The 17481-nt window shown below is 37.2% G+C and overlaps 1 protein-coding gene across 1 annotated transcript in view; it reads left to right on the forward strand.

Annotated features, from left to right (window-relative positions):
- TXNDC16 (thioredoxin domain containing 16) overlaps positions 1-17481 on the forward strand; it is a 70878-nt gene that overhangs the window by 13987 nt on the left and 39410 nt on the right. The window contains exons 4-7 of the mRNA XM_012724713.1: positions 2854-2927; positions 3718-3792; positions 10686-10807; positions 15148-15238. Of these exons, the coding sequence (XP_012580167.1) occupies positions 2854-2927; positions 3718-3792; positions 10686-10807; positions 15148-15238 (362 nt within the window). The remainder of the gene's footprint in view (positions 1-2853; positions 2928-3717; positions 3793-10685; positions 10808-15147; positions 15239-17481) is intronic.

The raw sequence follows: 17481 nt of genomic DNA on the forward strand, positions 1-17481 counted from the left end.
GGAAAAGTAATCAAACCCAACTGAATGCTATTTAAAAATGCATCTTAAAGGTTTTAGAACTTGGGCTTCCCTGGTGGTACAGGGGTTAAGTCTCAGAGCTCTCAAACTATAGCCAGCCACTGCTGCATGAGTTCCATCCCCAGCCAGGATGCTGATCCATGTGGCACAGCAGACCTCTCCCGACATGCCTGCTGCTCCCCTCAGCGGTGTGTTTCAGTGGATCCACCTGCTCTGCTCCTCATTCTGTCTCTGGTGAATTCTGTCACTCCTCAAACTCTGGCTTGCATCCCAGTTCCCGTATGCAAAAATAAGTAAAAATAAATCTTAAAAAAAATTTTCATTCATAATGAATGAAGAAAAATGATAGGTTATGAAAATGATTACCAAAAGAAAGCAGATTTATCTGTTTTTATATCCACAAACTAGATTTCAAAACAAAGACTGGTGGATTATCCTCAACTTTTCTATTAAAACTAATCTGTTGTGAAGGGGATTGCAATTGAGATGGGAAAATGCACAAAAATATGTAAAAATAAACTATTATAAAACTTTAAAAAACAAACAAAAAAACTAATCTGTTAATAACTCCATTAAGTTCAGCTTCAAAATTTCTCAAATCTCACCATTTCCTGTATATTAAGTTCTTACACCCTTGTCCAAACTACCGTGTCTCATCTAGGAAACCACAATAGTCTTGAGTGGCTTATTTTCCTTCTTTCTCTCTTATTCCTCTAAACTTTCTCCATGTGAAATCAGATGTGTCAGATCAGAGTGCTACTGTCCCAGAAAGGCTTCCATGACAATTGGGATAAAACAGAAGTTGCTAACTCTTACAGACACTGGCTTCCTTCTCTTACCTCATTTTCTGTTCTTCCCTCTTGTTAATTTATTCTTGATGTATACTGTATTCCTTTTTGCTTCTTTAACCTGCTTGATGTATTATTCCCACAAGCTTTTTGCAGGTATTTTCCCCTCTGCTTAATTTATTACTTCCAAATTCACATATTTTTATATATCATTTCATTATTTCAGTTCTTTGTGCAGAAATGTCACCTCCTTAGAGAAACCTTCTTTGATCACTTATCAAAAATGTCCTATCATATATTTTCCCCTTTTTTGTCTTTATGGCACATAACTTCACATTGTATATTAATTAATATTTTAAATTGTCTCTTTGGTATTTGAAATTTTCTCACTTTTTGATGCAGAGTCTTAAGATAAAGCTGCTTATTTGTATCAGAGTAATATATTGGGTGACTGGAACAGTAGCTCATATAAGGTAGATGTTCAAATATATGTTGGATGTATAAATGGACAAATGTATTGTCATAATGTCAACCATCTCTTATGCTCTGGCTTTTTACAAATTACACATACTAAAATTTATTTTTTTGGTTTTGTTACTACACACTGACTTTTAATTCTGACTTTCTATTCTTGATATATTTTCTGAGTATCAGTTCTCCTTTTGTAGCTTTTTAAAACCAAATGTCACTTCCCCAGTTACTGTGCTTCCTCAAATTTGTTAAGACTTAAGTGGAACAACAGCAAAAATACAGCTTAAAAGGAATGATAAAATCCAAAACAAAATAGCTGCTCTTCTTCCAGCCTTAGTTGCCATCTAGAAACCTCTTCATTTCTTTAGTTCTGTCCTGATCCCATCCTGCATACATATACTCAGTCTTTTCCCTGACTTTGCTTATTGTATTTTTGAGAAGTCTTGAATCTCTTCTGTTCAGTCATCCTAGACTGATACTCAAATGGTATTATTTTAGCTTGCCCTCTTGCTTTGTGCTCTCTTGCCTTCCCTTTTATCTTTATGTTGCTGCCAAGATTGCCCTTATATTTTTCACATAGAGTTCAGATAATAAACTATCAAGGGCTGTTGTAGCTGCCCTAATTTCATCAGGGAACCATTCTTTATATTTCATCACCTTTAGCGAAGTTTTCTTTTGGAAATGTGTTTTATGGTCCTGACCGCTGAGAGCGCTCTAGCTATCTTGTCTGGTTTTTTTTGTCGGCAGAAATAAGAGTGAGGGTATCAGTGAATCCTCTTTTTTTTTTTTAAGATCTATTTATTTATTCATACAACAACTGGGATACAGGCCAGAGGTATGGGGAGTGAGAGGATTCACCAGAGACAGAGTAGGGAGTAGAACAGGCGGAGCCACTGAAATACAATGCTGAGGGAAGCCGCAGGCAGTGTCAGAAAAGGTCTGCCATGCCATGTGGGTCACCTCCCTGGCCTGGGATTGAACTTGTGCTGCAGTGGCTGCTGATAGCTTCATAGAGCTGTGCTTTAACCCATTGTACCACCAGGCAGGGCCCTCAGTTAACCCTCTTTTAAGAGCCTCCTGGAATTCCAGCCCAGCAACATCTAACATCCATTGTCATCCCTTAGCTGTTGGGGAACCTGGAAAAATCTTATAGGTTACTTGCCCTTAGTGAGATTCTGTTAGTAAAAAACAACTGGGAAGATGGATTTGGGATAAGAAACCACCAGTGTCTTCCATGCCTCTGAATGAGGTGCTGAGATACTTTCAAGGTTCACTCACATCTGTGCTTCTTGACTTTTTCTCATTACTTTTTTTCCTTCCATTATTGTTTCCGTCCTTTTCTAGCTGGTTACCGTTACATTAATATAATGTAACTCTTAGGTGTAGAAACAGTTCCTTTGGATTATCACAAGCTCTTGAATAAGAGAGCCATTATAGGATACAAGTCAGACAGAAAAGTAAAATAAAAAAATTGAATTGCAACGAATTAGAATATTTAGTTTTCCTTCTTATGTCCCTAATCAAGAAAACTGACCTCTTAATATATACCCTTAACATTGTATATAATCTTTTGAAGGTTAATTGTGTTGAAGAAGAAATATCAAGATACTGTGGAAAAGGAAGTGATTTGATGAAAGCCTACTTATTCAGGTAAACTATTTTTTGAGAATGAGAGACAAACATAAAGCCATATTTCTAGAATATTCAAATACTATAAAATGTCACTAAGCCAGAATAAAGTTGTGTTCAGTGGGAGTCAAGTGACTTAGCAAAAAATCCAAGTAATTGATTTTTACTTGCACTTTAGCTTCCTTATCTATAAAATGAGAAGAATGATATCTCCCACAGGATAGTTTAACTATTACATGGCTATTAATGTAAACTTCTATTTAAAAATACCTGGTAAGTAAGTAGCAAATTTAGACTTCTAAGTAGATTTGTCAGGTTCATGTTCAGGTATGACATAAATGCACTATATTTTTGACATCTGCCAATATTCAAGTTAAGATTCTCTGTACTTGAGTTTGCTACTCTATTTGAGACTACTCAAAATCCTTCCCTCAGAATTTTGGGATTTGATGAAGAAGTAGGGAGAGATCCTGCCCCTCAGGGCCTCTGCTGAGGATTTCTTTCCCGTTTGTCTGCTTCCCGGCCATTTGTGAAATCTGTGTATGTGACAGGGTGGGTTTGTCGAAAGCCTTGTTTGGACTCAGGTTTTTCCCCAATCTCTTTGCCAGACCCAGGGCCTAGAATTTTCAAGGCCAATGTTATTTATTGAATTTTTTTTTTAAATAAATATTTGAGTGTATTGTGGCCAGTACTCCGATAGGAGCATGAGATAATGGATAAAACACAATCTCCAGCATAAAGAATTTATTAGAGACAAGTAAATTGAATTCCAAGGAAATATTTTCTTAATGTCTTTCTAAACTTTTTGTAGGGGCACCATATTACTCAGAGAATTCCCTACTGATACCTTATTTGATGTGAATGCCATCGTTGCTCATGTTCTCTTGTAAGTACAAGGGTTACCCATTTGCTTCTTTGTTATCTACTGACTTTCTTTTAGACAACCATAATCCATTACAATGTTTTAGGGTATAAACATTATATTTGTAGGTCTAAATTTTAGTGAAATTACTGCTCCTAGCTTCCCACAGAGAAGACCTAAATGTTCTTAAGTAACAAAGGCTACAAAAAAATATACACTATTGGGCCCTCCCTTGTGGCGCAGCAGGTTAAAGCACAGCACTAAAAAGCTTAAGCCACTTCCACATGAGTTCGATTCCTGCCTGCCCTGGAGGAGCTCCACATGGCGAGGCAGACCTCTCCTGACCCGCCCGCTGCTCCCCTCAGCAGTGTACTTCATAGATCTGCCTGTTCTGCTCCCCACTCTGTCTCTGGTGAATCCTTTCACCCTTCGCATCTCTGGCCTGTACCCCAGTTCTATATTAATGAATAAATAAATCTTTAAAAAAATATATACACTCATTGTATGAAAGTAGGAGAACACCACATAGCCATGTAGGTCTACTACTGCTTTTGCTTTTGTTTCCACCTATGGAGTGAGTATTTTACCAGGTAAGAAGCACATTTTCACTGTTCACATTGGGACTTTTAATGTGTTTGGTATCTTTTTCACCCCCGCCTATTTTTTTTCCTGGAGTTTGTAGGTCTGTGCTGGCTCAGGAAATACAAAAAGGATGCAGATAGTTGCAGCACATACTTAAGTGTTGAGAGAGAGAGTTTAATTTCCCTAGCATATAATCTTTAGGCCTGGGATTCAGGCCTCCTTTCCTTAGTCTACCCATTCCTATAATCTACCCCTACTTGCATTCTCTTAGAAGGTAGGACTTGTTTATGTGAAATATATAAATTTTATGTGAATTTTTCCAGTTTAATGTTGTAGGTCTGTTGCCCACCAAGATCCTGGCAGACATTGACTAGCTTTGTTTTCTACTTACCTCCTCTTTCCTTCTCCTTTCCTATTTGATTTGCACAAAAATTTTGAGTTACATTAAAAGAAACTCAAAATTTATAGGTAAAATGTTATGGTAAGCACTTTGCAAATGACACTTTTAAATGTTCCAATACATATCTTAACAAAATGTCTTTAGAAATCTGTAACAACCACGCCCTGAGGCCTATAGACTAAGATTATAAGGATGAAAGATGGCTTTATCCCAATTATAAGGATGAAAAGTGGCTTTTTAAAGAAATAATTTTTTAAGAGCTATGGTGCTACCTTGGAAACCCTTTCATGGGATAGACGAGGGTAGCTATCTTGAGGCTGTGGTCATAAAACTCTCCAGAAGAAGTTCAAGTATGATATTTGTTTTCAGGAAGCATTCTAGTTTCTGCTGTTTTTTTTTTTTTTTTACGATTCCTGTCTGGTGACTGTTTTTGTACTAGAAATAAGGATGAAGAAACAGAGAAATGTAATTCTTTAAGGGGTGGAGCAGGGTTGATTTTGGCAAGCTTGATTAAAACCCTACAGCGGCAGGCCCCTGTTGGACAACTTGATGGCAAGAGCTTTGAAACAATTGTGTCTTCAATATGGAAGCGCTGTCAATGCTGGGGATCCTCTTCTCTGAACTGGTTTACTTGTGGGCTTGTGTCATTCCATCCTCCTGTTGGGGTATCTGTTCTTAGTGGTGTACTAATACAAATAGAAAACTAATTGCACAGATGGATTGTCCCCCCATGTTCCTGTTAGATGCAAGATATTTATTAGGTATAGGAAATACAAAACAGAATAGGATGTAACTTGTGTTTTCTAGGAATGTAGTGTTTTGTTGCAGAGATACATATATAAACAAAATATTATTTAGTTAAATAGTAGAAGGATATATGCATGGGAGGTGGGGGAGTTATGTATCCTCAAGGGAGGGAATGCTTCCTTGAGGGCAGATTTTTGTTAATAAATCTTCCTAAAGGAAGTGACATTTGGGATGCCTTAAAGTGTTACAGGGTAGCCCAGAGTGAACTTGTGCTGCCTGTCTGTGGGTCCTTACCCACTTGCTTAAAATGTAATTTTCTGCAGACACACATAAAAAGGTAATGGGTAAGAGAGAGAGATACAAAGTAACTGGAATATTTTACCAGCTTGGCTAACTTGGAGCTTTAGTCACAAACTAACTGCTAGCCCCCAGTCACACTGTCTGAGAGCCTTTGCTCCAGAGAGAGAGAGCCATTACCTTTTTAGCGCCACAGTGGAAAACTGCTCTTTAGTTATCCTCCAAAGTCCCAGAATGCCTGCTTAGCTCCACCCTGGGTTCCTTGCAGTTCTCGCCTTGGTACTACTGGGAGTTGTAGTTTTCCAATCACTGGAGTAGAGCGTGGAATCCAGAAAGCTGGAGTAGGGGGTGGAGTCCACAAAACTCTGCAGAGTTCCTTTAGGACATCCTTCCCCTTAACAAAAGGATGGTGGGATTTTGGTGAATAATGGGAAGCATGGGAGACCAGTTGTAACTGGGTGAGCAAAGGTCTGGAGATTAGAATGGTTTGGAGAGGGCAGATTTTGCCCCACAAAGAGGGAATATGAAATGTGAAACATGTGAGTAGGCATGAGTTGATGAAGGGGATCTTTGCCTTCTGAAGAAATTTGGGCTTTTAATAGCCACTGAGGTTGAGAAACATAGCTCCAGATCTAAGTCCTTGTGTGATGTTTCTTTCAGGCCAAACCCTGTACCACCTGGCAGGTCTCAAGGGGTGAAGGCATTACTTGGTGCACAGCCAGCCCTTTGCAGTTGTCTAGAAAAGGTTAGGTTTCTTTCCCCTCCCAATCTCTATGCTCATGAGTATACCTGCAGTTATAGTCTAGGAACTGTATTTGGTGACCCTCTTGCTAGTCTTGTACATGTTATAGTTAATGGATAAATATCAACACATTATTAACTGATTTGTATAGTTTACATTACGGTTCCTTCTTTGGTTCTGCACTTTCAAGTTTTGACAAATATATAATGACATGTAGCTGCCATTATGATATCATACAGAATAGTTTCAAAGACCCAAAAAATCCTTGGTTCTCCTTCCAACCTCCTTCCATCCCCAAGTCACTAATCTTTTAGTGACTATATTGTTTTCCTGTTCTGTATAGTTTTCCCTTTCCAGAGTGCCATATAGGTAGAATCATACAACATGCAGCCTTTTCAGATTAGCTTCCTTTATACTATGGATTATACTATGTGAAATAAGTCAGGAGGAGGAAGGCAATATCAGATCATGTCACTTATATGTAGAATATAGAGAAACTACACAAAGATTCAGGTAAAGATAAGCTTAAAAATTAACCCCTGAAAGCTGACTATAGAACTGAAGCACCCAGCATTCTCATCCTTGAGGTAGAAGGATTTAGCACAATTTTGTGTAATGGATCCTAGAGATGCCCAGATGTCCTCATATTTTAGAAATTAACAGTAAAAATATGTATGTTAAAGTTAAGAAGCCGCTGAGAAAATTCAGAGACATTAGCTTATAAATGTCATGACTTTTTGTTATTATTACCTCATAATGGCTACTCAGTGAGCTTTGCAACATCAGGCAAGGCAACCTCTCTTAAGTCCCATGACCTTATCTATAAAGTGGAGTCAGTGGTTGTACTGATTCAGTTGATTGATATGAAAATTAAACACAACGGAGTTCATTGCTGAGCCTTCTTAGTTATAATCCCCAGAATCTAGGTATGACTGACTTGAGCAGAAGGGATTTGGAATGGAAAATCTCAAGCTACCTTAAAGGGCTGAAGAACAACCTGAGGGTTATGTAGTTCTGAGTTACCATGCAACTCGTGACAGAAATAGTCTGGGGACGGCTGCTGTGTTACTGCTGTGCATTGGGTGCCACAGCTGGTATCATGTGAACCAGAGCTGTCACATCACTGTTGTCACTGTGACCTTTGATGCTGACTGTTGCTGCTATAGCTTCTTGAAGTAATTCCACACTGTCCCCGATTCTTTATATCACTAGTGCTTGGTCCAGAATGTCAGGCAAATGATTCTGGGTCACATATGTCATGCCTTACAGCAGGGAGCCTGGAAAAGCAAGTTTATAATATCATTAACTTTTCTGAGGCCGCTTGGGCTCTCACCACCACGAAGACTTAGAAAATAGTGAATTTCCAAAGCAAAGCAGAAGAATTCAGAACAGGGCAGTCCCCAGACTATAACTTGCTACTGCTTATAAAGTGCTTAGGATTATGCTTGACAGGTGGTAACTGCCCCCAAATATTAGCTTTTATTAATTTATCTTTGCCATGCTAATTAAGAAAAAAAGGTTAGTGAGATGTGTACTTCCTGATTTATATATATATATATATTTATATATTTATATATTTTATTTTTTAAGATTTATTTATTTGTGCATACAGAGCTGGGGTACAGGCCAGAGGCTCAGGAACGGCGAGAGGCTTCACCAGAGACAGAGTGGGGAGCAGAACAGGCAGATCGATGAAGTACACTGCTGAGGGGAGCAGCGGGTGGGTCAGGAGAGGTCTGCCGTGCTATGTGGTCACCTCTTGGGCAGGCGGGAATCGAACTTATGCGGAAGTGGCTTTAGCTTCTTAGTGCTGTGCTTTAACCCGCTGCGCCACCAGGGAGGGCCAGTACTCCCTGATTTTATTTTGAAGCTAATAGAATTAATAGAACAATGAAGGTAAATGAGTGAATGTAATTTTCAAGCTTTGAATTTACATGGCCATCTTGTTAGTTGGTACTTTCTAGTGATTTTGCAGTAATTCATGGCTCATTCTGTACTTGTTTGCTAACATACAGTTGCCAGTAGCCCAGATTGCCACTGAGACTCCAGATTGCCACCGAAGACTCCCTTGCCATTCTTTAGTTACTTCTCTTTGACCTTGTTTCCCACTTATGTGTCATTAAGAAAGTGCCGATCTTAGTGTCAGAAGACCTGGATTTAAATATCAGGTCTACCAGTAACTGCCAGTATAATCTGGAGCACATTATTTAGTCCCTCAAGCTGTTTTTTTTTTTCTTTCTCTCTCTACCTGTGTATGTATGTGTTTGCATAGACACATGTACAGGTTGAAAGTATTCTAAGAAAATCATAAGGAATTTAAATGAAAACATGCCAAAAAGTTTGGTACGTAGTGTGTATTGCTCAATAAATATTTCTTTTAAAAGTGGAACAAGAGGCCTGGGGGTTAAGCTTTACATTTATTTTAAAAGCTTGAAGAAATGAGTAATAAATAGGTAGGTATTAAGGCCAGAGTAATTTAGGTTAGTGTTTTAAGGGCTACAGAAAGTCACAAAATTTTTATATTTGAGATGTGCCTTTGTCATTGTTACTCATGAGTACATTTCCAGTGACTCCTGGCATGTTGCATGATGTCACACCATACTGAGTACAGAAAAAGGTCTGAGAATCCAGTTGTCTTCCAACAGTCCAATAGTAAGGAGCTTTGCAAACATGTGAAACATTTCCACTCCTCTCACTACATGTTTTCTGTTTTGGAAAACTCAGTAATTTTTTAATAAAGTGTTCATGTTTACACTCAATGGTGTTTATTATATTATTATTTTTAGAAGCATTTAAGAAATATTTAAAAATTCCTGTTTTAACAATTATTGATAGATGTAACCATATAAACAAAATCTTTTGGGGGAAGTAAATACTTTTTAAGGTCATAAATAAATCTTGAGACCAAAAAGTTTGATAATTACTATGTTATTGGAAAGTGCCTTGTTTCCCATAAGAGGAAACTGTTCAGCTAATTCGTTGTGGAGATAGTTGATTGAACCTTTGTTTACTGATGTATATGGATATGGAACAACGTTCAAAAATCCTTTAGTTTTAACCTAACTTTAAAATTATACACCACAGACACAGATTAATAAGAGCGAGTTATTAGTATTAGAGAAGTTATATAGAAGTAGAAATTTTAAAATGGAGGTTCTTTCGGATAAAGAAATATGATCACTTAGTCTGATTTATGCATTGAAAAGATGATTTGGAGGAACATGGTCTAGTAGGAAGATCACTAAACTAAGAGTAAGATTTTCTTTGTATTCTATTCCTGACTTCTTAATTCAGTAAGTTTATTGCTTGAGTAAATTCTTTAGTGTTTCATACTCTGATCAAGTGAAGATGAAAAGGATTAAGTTAATACCTGCCCCACTTTTCCTTTCATTCATTCAATAAATATTCATTGATTAATTACAATAAGCTATTCTAAGTTACTTTGAACATAGTGATAAAATATTCAAGGTACCTTTTCCAAGAAGCTATCAGTAGGAATAAACAAGTACATACACATTATCTATAAATAATTATAAATTGTGATAGGTACTATGAAGGAATCAAACAATGTGAAATAGAAGAGGAAAATGCTATAGACCTATTTACTTAGCACCGTAGTGAAGGCTTCTCTGAGACAATGATGTGTAAACTCAGGTCAGCTGTCTGAGAAGGAGCAGAAGAGACAGCTTTTAGTAAAAAGCTCTGAGGTATGCTTGGTAGACATTTGGAATGGTAGAACAGAATGAGGTTGGAGAAATAAGCAAGTTCTAGGTCATTTAAGTCTTATAGGTCATGGAAAGAAGCCTGTGGTTTAAATGTTGGCTCAGATGTATTCAAGGCTGAGAGATCTGTAAGAGATTATTTAGATAGACTAGAATGTTAGCAAGTTCAAGCTACAATGAGGTGGTTTAGGTGGAGAAATAGCACTATTTCTTACAACTGTTCCTGGTTATGTTCTTAGACGCTGACTAATAATGTAGAGAATGATTTTAGTTCAGTGTTAAAATGCTTAATTTCTTCCTACTAATAATTTGTTCAAAATAACTAAACTTCTTTGTTGACTAGGCTGTTTAACTTACTTGACAAATATGTGTTGAAAACTAAGTATATGTCAGATATTTCTTTTAACCACATTTCTTTTTATTCCAGTGCTCTACTTTTTAATGAAGTGAAATACATTGCCACGCTGGATGATCTTCAGAAAATAGAAAATGCTCTAAAAGGAAAAGCAAACATTGCATTTTCATATGTAAAAGCCATTGGAACACCAGGTACTTACTAACTTTTACTTTTATAATCTTTGCTGTGCCTACCTACTGGGGTATGTTGAAAGACTTAAAATGATATATTTTGAGCACAATCTTCATACTTTAAAATAAATGTAGAACCTTTAATATTATGTTTTCTTTCTTTAAAAAGGAGGCATAATAGAGCAATTAACAAGAAATTGGAACAGACCCCTGCACTAGACTTATTGCCTCTTACAGATATTTTCTACAAGTTATTGAAAGTGTGATCTTGGACAACTTACTTAACTTCAGTTTCTTAGTCACTATGGTAGTGAAAATAATATGTCTACCTCTTAGGGCTGTTGTAGGGATCAAAGGAACTAAAATAATTAGTAAGATTTCAGTGCCTAGTAAGTGCTCTATGTTAGTTATTGCAATTACAACTGGAGACTGAATATTGAGATTCATTTGAGAATATTTACTATAGGGAAGAAGAAAAATGGAGCATTAACGGGAAGAGCATGTGAGGTCAACTATAAAAACTTTTAAGAAGCATGTTTGTATGCTGCTGACAAAGACCTGTAGATGGGGGAAAATGCATCATGTAAGAAGAAGGGAGAATCACTGGCACAATTATCCTGTTTTGAATAGACTAGAAAGGATGAAATCTAGCCAGCAAAAGGAGGGGTGGTTCTTTGCTGGGAGAACAGAACATTCATCTTTGGTAATAGGGAAGCTAATACCACTATTGATTTAAGTAAGTGGGTAGATAAATACAGTTCTGGGTGCTTATGAAAGTTATTTTGGTTTTGCTTTTTTAATTGGGTCTGTTTCTCAATGAAATAGAAATAAAGTCATCAGACAGTTTGAAAAGAGAAAAGATGAAATTGTTTTTTAGCAGGCCTGCAAATAAAGAACGGTTGCTAGGCAACAGTAATTGTTGGTGTTAGTCATCTAAGGTGAGACCATTGGCATGGTGATGCTTGAAGGGTTTTGTTTTGTTTTTCCTACCTCCATGTTTGCTTTTGTGGGTGTAAGTGCAGAATAGCAGAGAACTTGATTTAGCCTGGATTGTGTTTTAGTCAAACAAGCAGGAGAGTGATTACAAAGATTGATCAAGGAATTTAAGTTGCGTTAAGTAGAGGGGAAGAGAGTTTGAGGGGCACGAAAGACAGTGAAAAGTGTAAAGTTGAAGGTCCCAGAAGGTTAGAATTACATACTAAATAGAGTGAGCTGAGGACTGATGGATGTATATGTGGTGGTGAGCCTTGGGAAGGGTTTGGGGATTGGTAATTAGGAGACCTGTAGTGGGGAACATAGCAATGAATGGTTGAGTAGGGCTGAAGAGAGATTCCATGGAATCACTGGAGAATACCAAGTCCTGATAGGCTAGGTTTATGAAAGGATAATCTATGAAGATAATTAATGTACCAAAGATCAAGACAAGTCATACTGGAGAGAGTAGTTTCATGGATTGAGAGAGAGACTCCTGGCAGGTGGTGGATGACTCCAAATGAGGCCAGGTGATGATGAAAATGATATGTGCTTCAGGTGGTAAAAAATTGGGTGATGAGGGTAGGGTGTGGGGGAGGTGGGGTTGGAAGGAGAAGATAACTGACTGGAAATTCAGTGAGTAGAAAAGGCAAAATAAATTATGGCAAAGGGAGAATTTTTTTTTTTATTAAAAAGTTTATTTTTACATCATTTTGCACATTTTTTTTCCCATCTCAATTGTAATCCCCATGGGTTTCCCATCACCAAATCACCCCTGTGCCACCACCATAGTCCCGTGCATTTCCCTCCCTTCCCCTCTCCCCCGTTTTTGATCCCATTCCCCACTCCACCCCCACAGAATGTCTCTGGTCTATGGTTGTTCATTATTTTTGTTATTTTCTTGCCTGGTCCATTATACTCCTGCTATGAGTGAAACCATCCGGTATTTTTCTTTCTCTTTTTGTCTTATCTCACTAAGCATGATCTTTTCCAGCTCCATTCAAGTTGCTGCAAAAGACATGTGTTTCTCTTTTTTGGTTGCTGAGTAATATTCCATTGTATATATGTACCACATCTTTCTAATCCAGTCATCTACTTTTGGGCATTTGGGCTGCTTCCATGTTTTTCCAATTGTAAATAAAGCAGCAATAAACATGGGGGTACAAGTATCTTTTTCAATCAGTGTTTTTGTGTCTTTTGGGTAGATACCTAGGAGTGGGATTGCTGGGTCATAGGGAAGCTCCATGTTTAGCAGTTTGAGCAACCTCCAAACAGTTTTCCATAGTGGTTGTACTAGTTTGCATTCCCACCAGCAATGCAGGAGAGTTCCTTTTTCTCCACATCCTCACCAACATTTGTTGTTGCTAGTTGTTTGAAGATGTGCCATTCTCATTGTGGTTTTAATTTGCATCTCAAAGGGAGAAATTTTTAAAGAAACAAAGAACATTTCTTAGAACTGAAGGATTTGAGTTTCCACATTGAAAGAGACCACTGAGTTACAGAATAGTGAATGGAAAGCATCTCTTTGAAATCTCAGAATACCTGAAGTTCTAAAATTTTTCAGAAAGGAAAAAAAAGAATCTCAGTTAAAAGACCAGAATCAGAATGACTTTGGACTTACTGATTGTAGCCCTGGAAAGTGAAGGAAATGGAACAGTGCTTTCAAATATCTTAGGAGAAATGACTTGAAGTTAGAATTCTATATGCAGACAACCACAATTAGTCATTAAAGCAGAATACAGACACTTCCAGAAGTACAAGATCACAAAAAAAAAAAAAATGTGCATTCTATATGTGTTACAAATAGGAACCAAATCAGGTGAGAAGTGGGTAATAGGCTAAAGATCTAATACAAGAGGGAATAAGGGCTTCCCAAGCTGATGAGGAAGTGAGTTTTCAGAATCATTGTTGTTTATCAGGGTAAGTAGCAATAATCCATAGTGGAGCAAATCTACAGGAATGTCTCCAAGAAGAGGGAATTGGTAGTATACCTGACTGATATATTCAAAATAGTGAGGAGGTTAGAAATTGTGAAAGGGTTTAGAGATAAATTAGGAAGATAAGGATAGTTTTTAATATGAAGAAAAAGTTGTTGAGAAGAGGAAAGATGTTCATTTTTTATGGTAAGACTCATCTATGAATAGTACTTATTGAGCCACAACAACGTAAATGCTGACTGTTCTAATAAAAATTAGAACTATATTGGGACAGTTGAGGGGATAGGAAGTATGTGTGTTTATGAAATGGGGTTTTGGAATAGAGTTTTATTGTCTTTCATGATAGGCAATAGATGAAATTTAAGAAGAAGGTATTAGGGTATAAGAATGTAAGAATGTCATATGGAGACTTTGAGGTAAAAAACACAAAAGAGACTCTTTTTAAAAGAGTTGAATATAGTTTTCCTTTGAAAGTTGGAAATGGGATCAAGGGTAGAGAAATTATTGTTTTTGTGTTTTTTTTTAAAGATTTATTTATTTATTCGTATAGAACTGGGGTATGGGCAGAGATGCGGAGGGTGAGAGGATTCACCAGAGACAGAGCAGGGAGCAGAACAGGCAGATCTACAAAGTACACTGCTGAGGGGAGCAGCAGGCAGGCCAGGAGAGGTCTGCTGCGCTCATGGGGAAGTGGCTTAAACTTCTTTGTGCTGTGCTTTAACCCTCTGTGCTACCAGGAAGGGCCCAAAATTGTTGTTTCTTAATGTGCCTTGTAGAATTACTTGTTTTATCCCTCCCTGGTGGCACAATGGGTTAAAGTGCAGCACTGCAAGCTAGCCTCAGCCACTTCAGTGCAGGTTCTAGCCCCAGCTCCAGAGGTGATCCATGTGGTACAGCAGACTTCTGTCTCACCTTCTGCTCCCCTCAGCAGTGTATTTTGTCAGTCTCCCTCCTGTTCTGCTTCCCACCCTGTCTCTGTGAATCCTGTCACCACTCCTGCACCTCTGGCCTGTACCCCACTTCTGTATATATAAATAAATAAATCTTAAAAAGAATTATTTGTTTTCTTTAAACTATAGATAAAAGTAAATGATTAAAAATAACTAATTCAGAAATAATAAACAGGCATATACATATATAAAATATTACATGTGAAAGTTGTATGGTGGCCTCATGTTCTTCCTTATGCTAGGAAGAGCTTATCACAAATTAGTCATTGTTTTAGTCTCAAGTACATTAATTTCCTTCTCCCTCTTAATTTTTTCTTTATCTTGACTTTAATAGAGTTTTCATAACTTCTCTAACTTCCTGCGTTTTCCCAAATGGATTCCCTGTGAAGGATTTTTCTTTAAAGATAATAGAACATAAAGGGGATAAGACAATATTAAGAATGGAAGTATGTAGAGTGACTCAAACTAGCTCCTCCCTCCAACTCTCTTATCTCTTTTTCAGAGCACAGAGCAGTCATGGAAGCTGCTTTTGTGTATGGGACCACATATCAATTTGTCTTAACCACAGAAATTGCCCTTTTGGAAAGTATTGGGTATGTATAAGAGCATATGTCAATAAGTTTAAGTTCACTTATTCAACATTTCCATTCTACTCTCACATCATGGAATTATCAGAGGACTTATAAGCAGATGCAAAAGTATAAATGAAACCTGAAATCACCTTCATTACATCATCTACTTACTATAGTCTGAAAGTGAATTGTAGCACACAGAAGTGATGTTTGACAAAAGTGATGTTTGACTGACGTGAAGAAGGATGATGTGGATAAGCCACAGTTGAACCCATGAGGAGCCAAGTATATTTTAGGAATACATTTCCCATAGTTATCAGGTAGCTTATAACTAGGCTCCAGAGATTTCTTTCTTTGTATACTGTAAATTACTTTCCTCATCTTAACCTTGGTATATTTAAGTACAGGTTTGGAACAGAATGTGTTAAATGTTTACTTTTGTGTCTTACAATTTTAGGTGGAAGCTTTTATTTCACTGTTTTTGGCTGGGTAACCCATGGTTAAAGTTTTTCATTTCCTTTGATACTTATGGCTACAAGGAATAATCAGTGTAGCTTAAAGACTAAGTTTGGCTTCAGAATGCTCTTCAGCAAAATTAATAAAAAGTAAGACAAAATGGTGGATGTGTGACCTTTTATATATCATGCAAGATGTTTTTTTCTCAAATTTTATTAATATTTCAGTTGTTTACATAGCAGTGTTATCTTGGGGGTCTATCTTCACACCTCATATAGACACATGCTTCACTCACTCCACACCAAAATTGCCATGTCCATATCCTATTCCTTTCCTTCCACGCTTTCCTCCATTCCCCATTCTTCTGGTAACCAGTATATATATATATATATTTATATTTTTAAAATTTATTTATTTATTCATACAGAACTGGGGTACAGGCCAGAGATGCGGAGGGTGAGAGGATTCACCAGAGACAGAGTGGGGAGCAGAACAGGCAGATGATCAAAGTATACTGCTGAGGGGAGCAGCGGGCAGGTCAGGAGAGGTCTGCCTCTCCACGTGGATCTCCTCCGGGACAGGCGGGGATCGAACTCATGCTGAAATGGCTTAAGCTTCTTAGTGCAGTGCTTTAACCTGCTGCGCCACCAGGGAGGGCCCCAGTATATATTTTTTAGTAAAATATCTTTTATTAAACAAATAAGTAATAACAGTCCCATTTTCAGTAATACCATTATTGAAATCATGAAATTTCAGAGAGCCTGAACAGCCAAAGCTATTCTGACCAAAAATAAAAGGAAAAATGGACGTATTACATTTCCACACATTATACTTTAAAGCCATAATAATCAAAACAGCATTGTACTGGAACAATAACAGACACACAGACCAATAGAATAGATTGAGAACTCAGAAATAAATCCAGAAATATATAGCTAGTGTAATTTTCACAGAGAGTAAGAATTACTTTTGCTGTGCTTTGCCAGTTTGTTTTCTTTGGTTATTTACATTCCCAAGGAAGTGAAACCTTCTGGTATTTGTCTTTGATTCTCTGACTTATTTCACTTAGCATTATCAGCTCAAGATCCATCCATTTTATTCCAGAAGGTACTACTTCATCCTTTTAAAGAGCTGAGTAGCATTCCATTCTGCATACATTCCACTCACAGGCATCAACTACAGAGATGCATTTGGGACTGTTAAGGGAAACAGAAACAAAAAATAAACAAATCTACCTCAAAAGTTTTTTTTTTTTAATTGAAGAAAAATAGGTTTCAGGTGTACAGACTGATAATGTCAACATTTGTATATACTATGTTATGTAGTATTTTCTGTCACTGTACAATTGATCCATTTCTTTTACCCAATTTACCACCTCATTTTCCACTTCCCTTTTGGTAAACACGGTCTTGTCCTTTAATTGTTTTGATGTTCATCTGCTTTGTTTCTTTCCCACATGTGAATGAAATCATGCATGTGTTGTTTGTCTTTTCTACCTTATTTTACTTTGCATAATGCTCTCTAGGTCCTTCATTGCTGTTGCAAATAATGGGATTTTTTTTTTCCCCTTAAATGTCACTATGTAGTATTTCACTATGTATATATACACCACAGTCCATCCGATGATCAGTTGATGAGCATTAAGGTTTTTTCCCAACTCTTGGCAATTGTAAATTATGCTCTGAGCAAGTTTGTTTTTTTTTTTTTTTAATTAACCCTACTACTGGTCTCTTAAAAATAGTGATTGTTTGATATAATTAAATCCCAGACATTTCACAACTATATAACTTTAGAAGTTGGTTCATAAA

This window comes from Condylura cristata, unplaced genomic scaffold (genome assembly GCF_000260355.1).
Source record: "Condylura cristata isolate star-nosed mole 26May11 unplaced genomic scaffold, ConCri1.0 scaffold00013, whole genome shotgun sequence".
NCBI classification, from domain to species: Eukaryota; Metazoa; Chordata; class Mammalia; order Eulipotyphla; family Talpidae; genus Condylura; species Condylura cristata.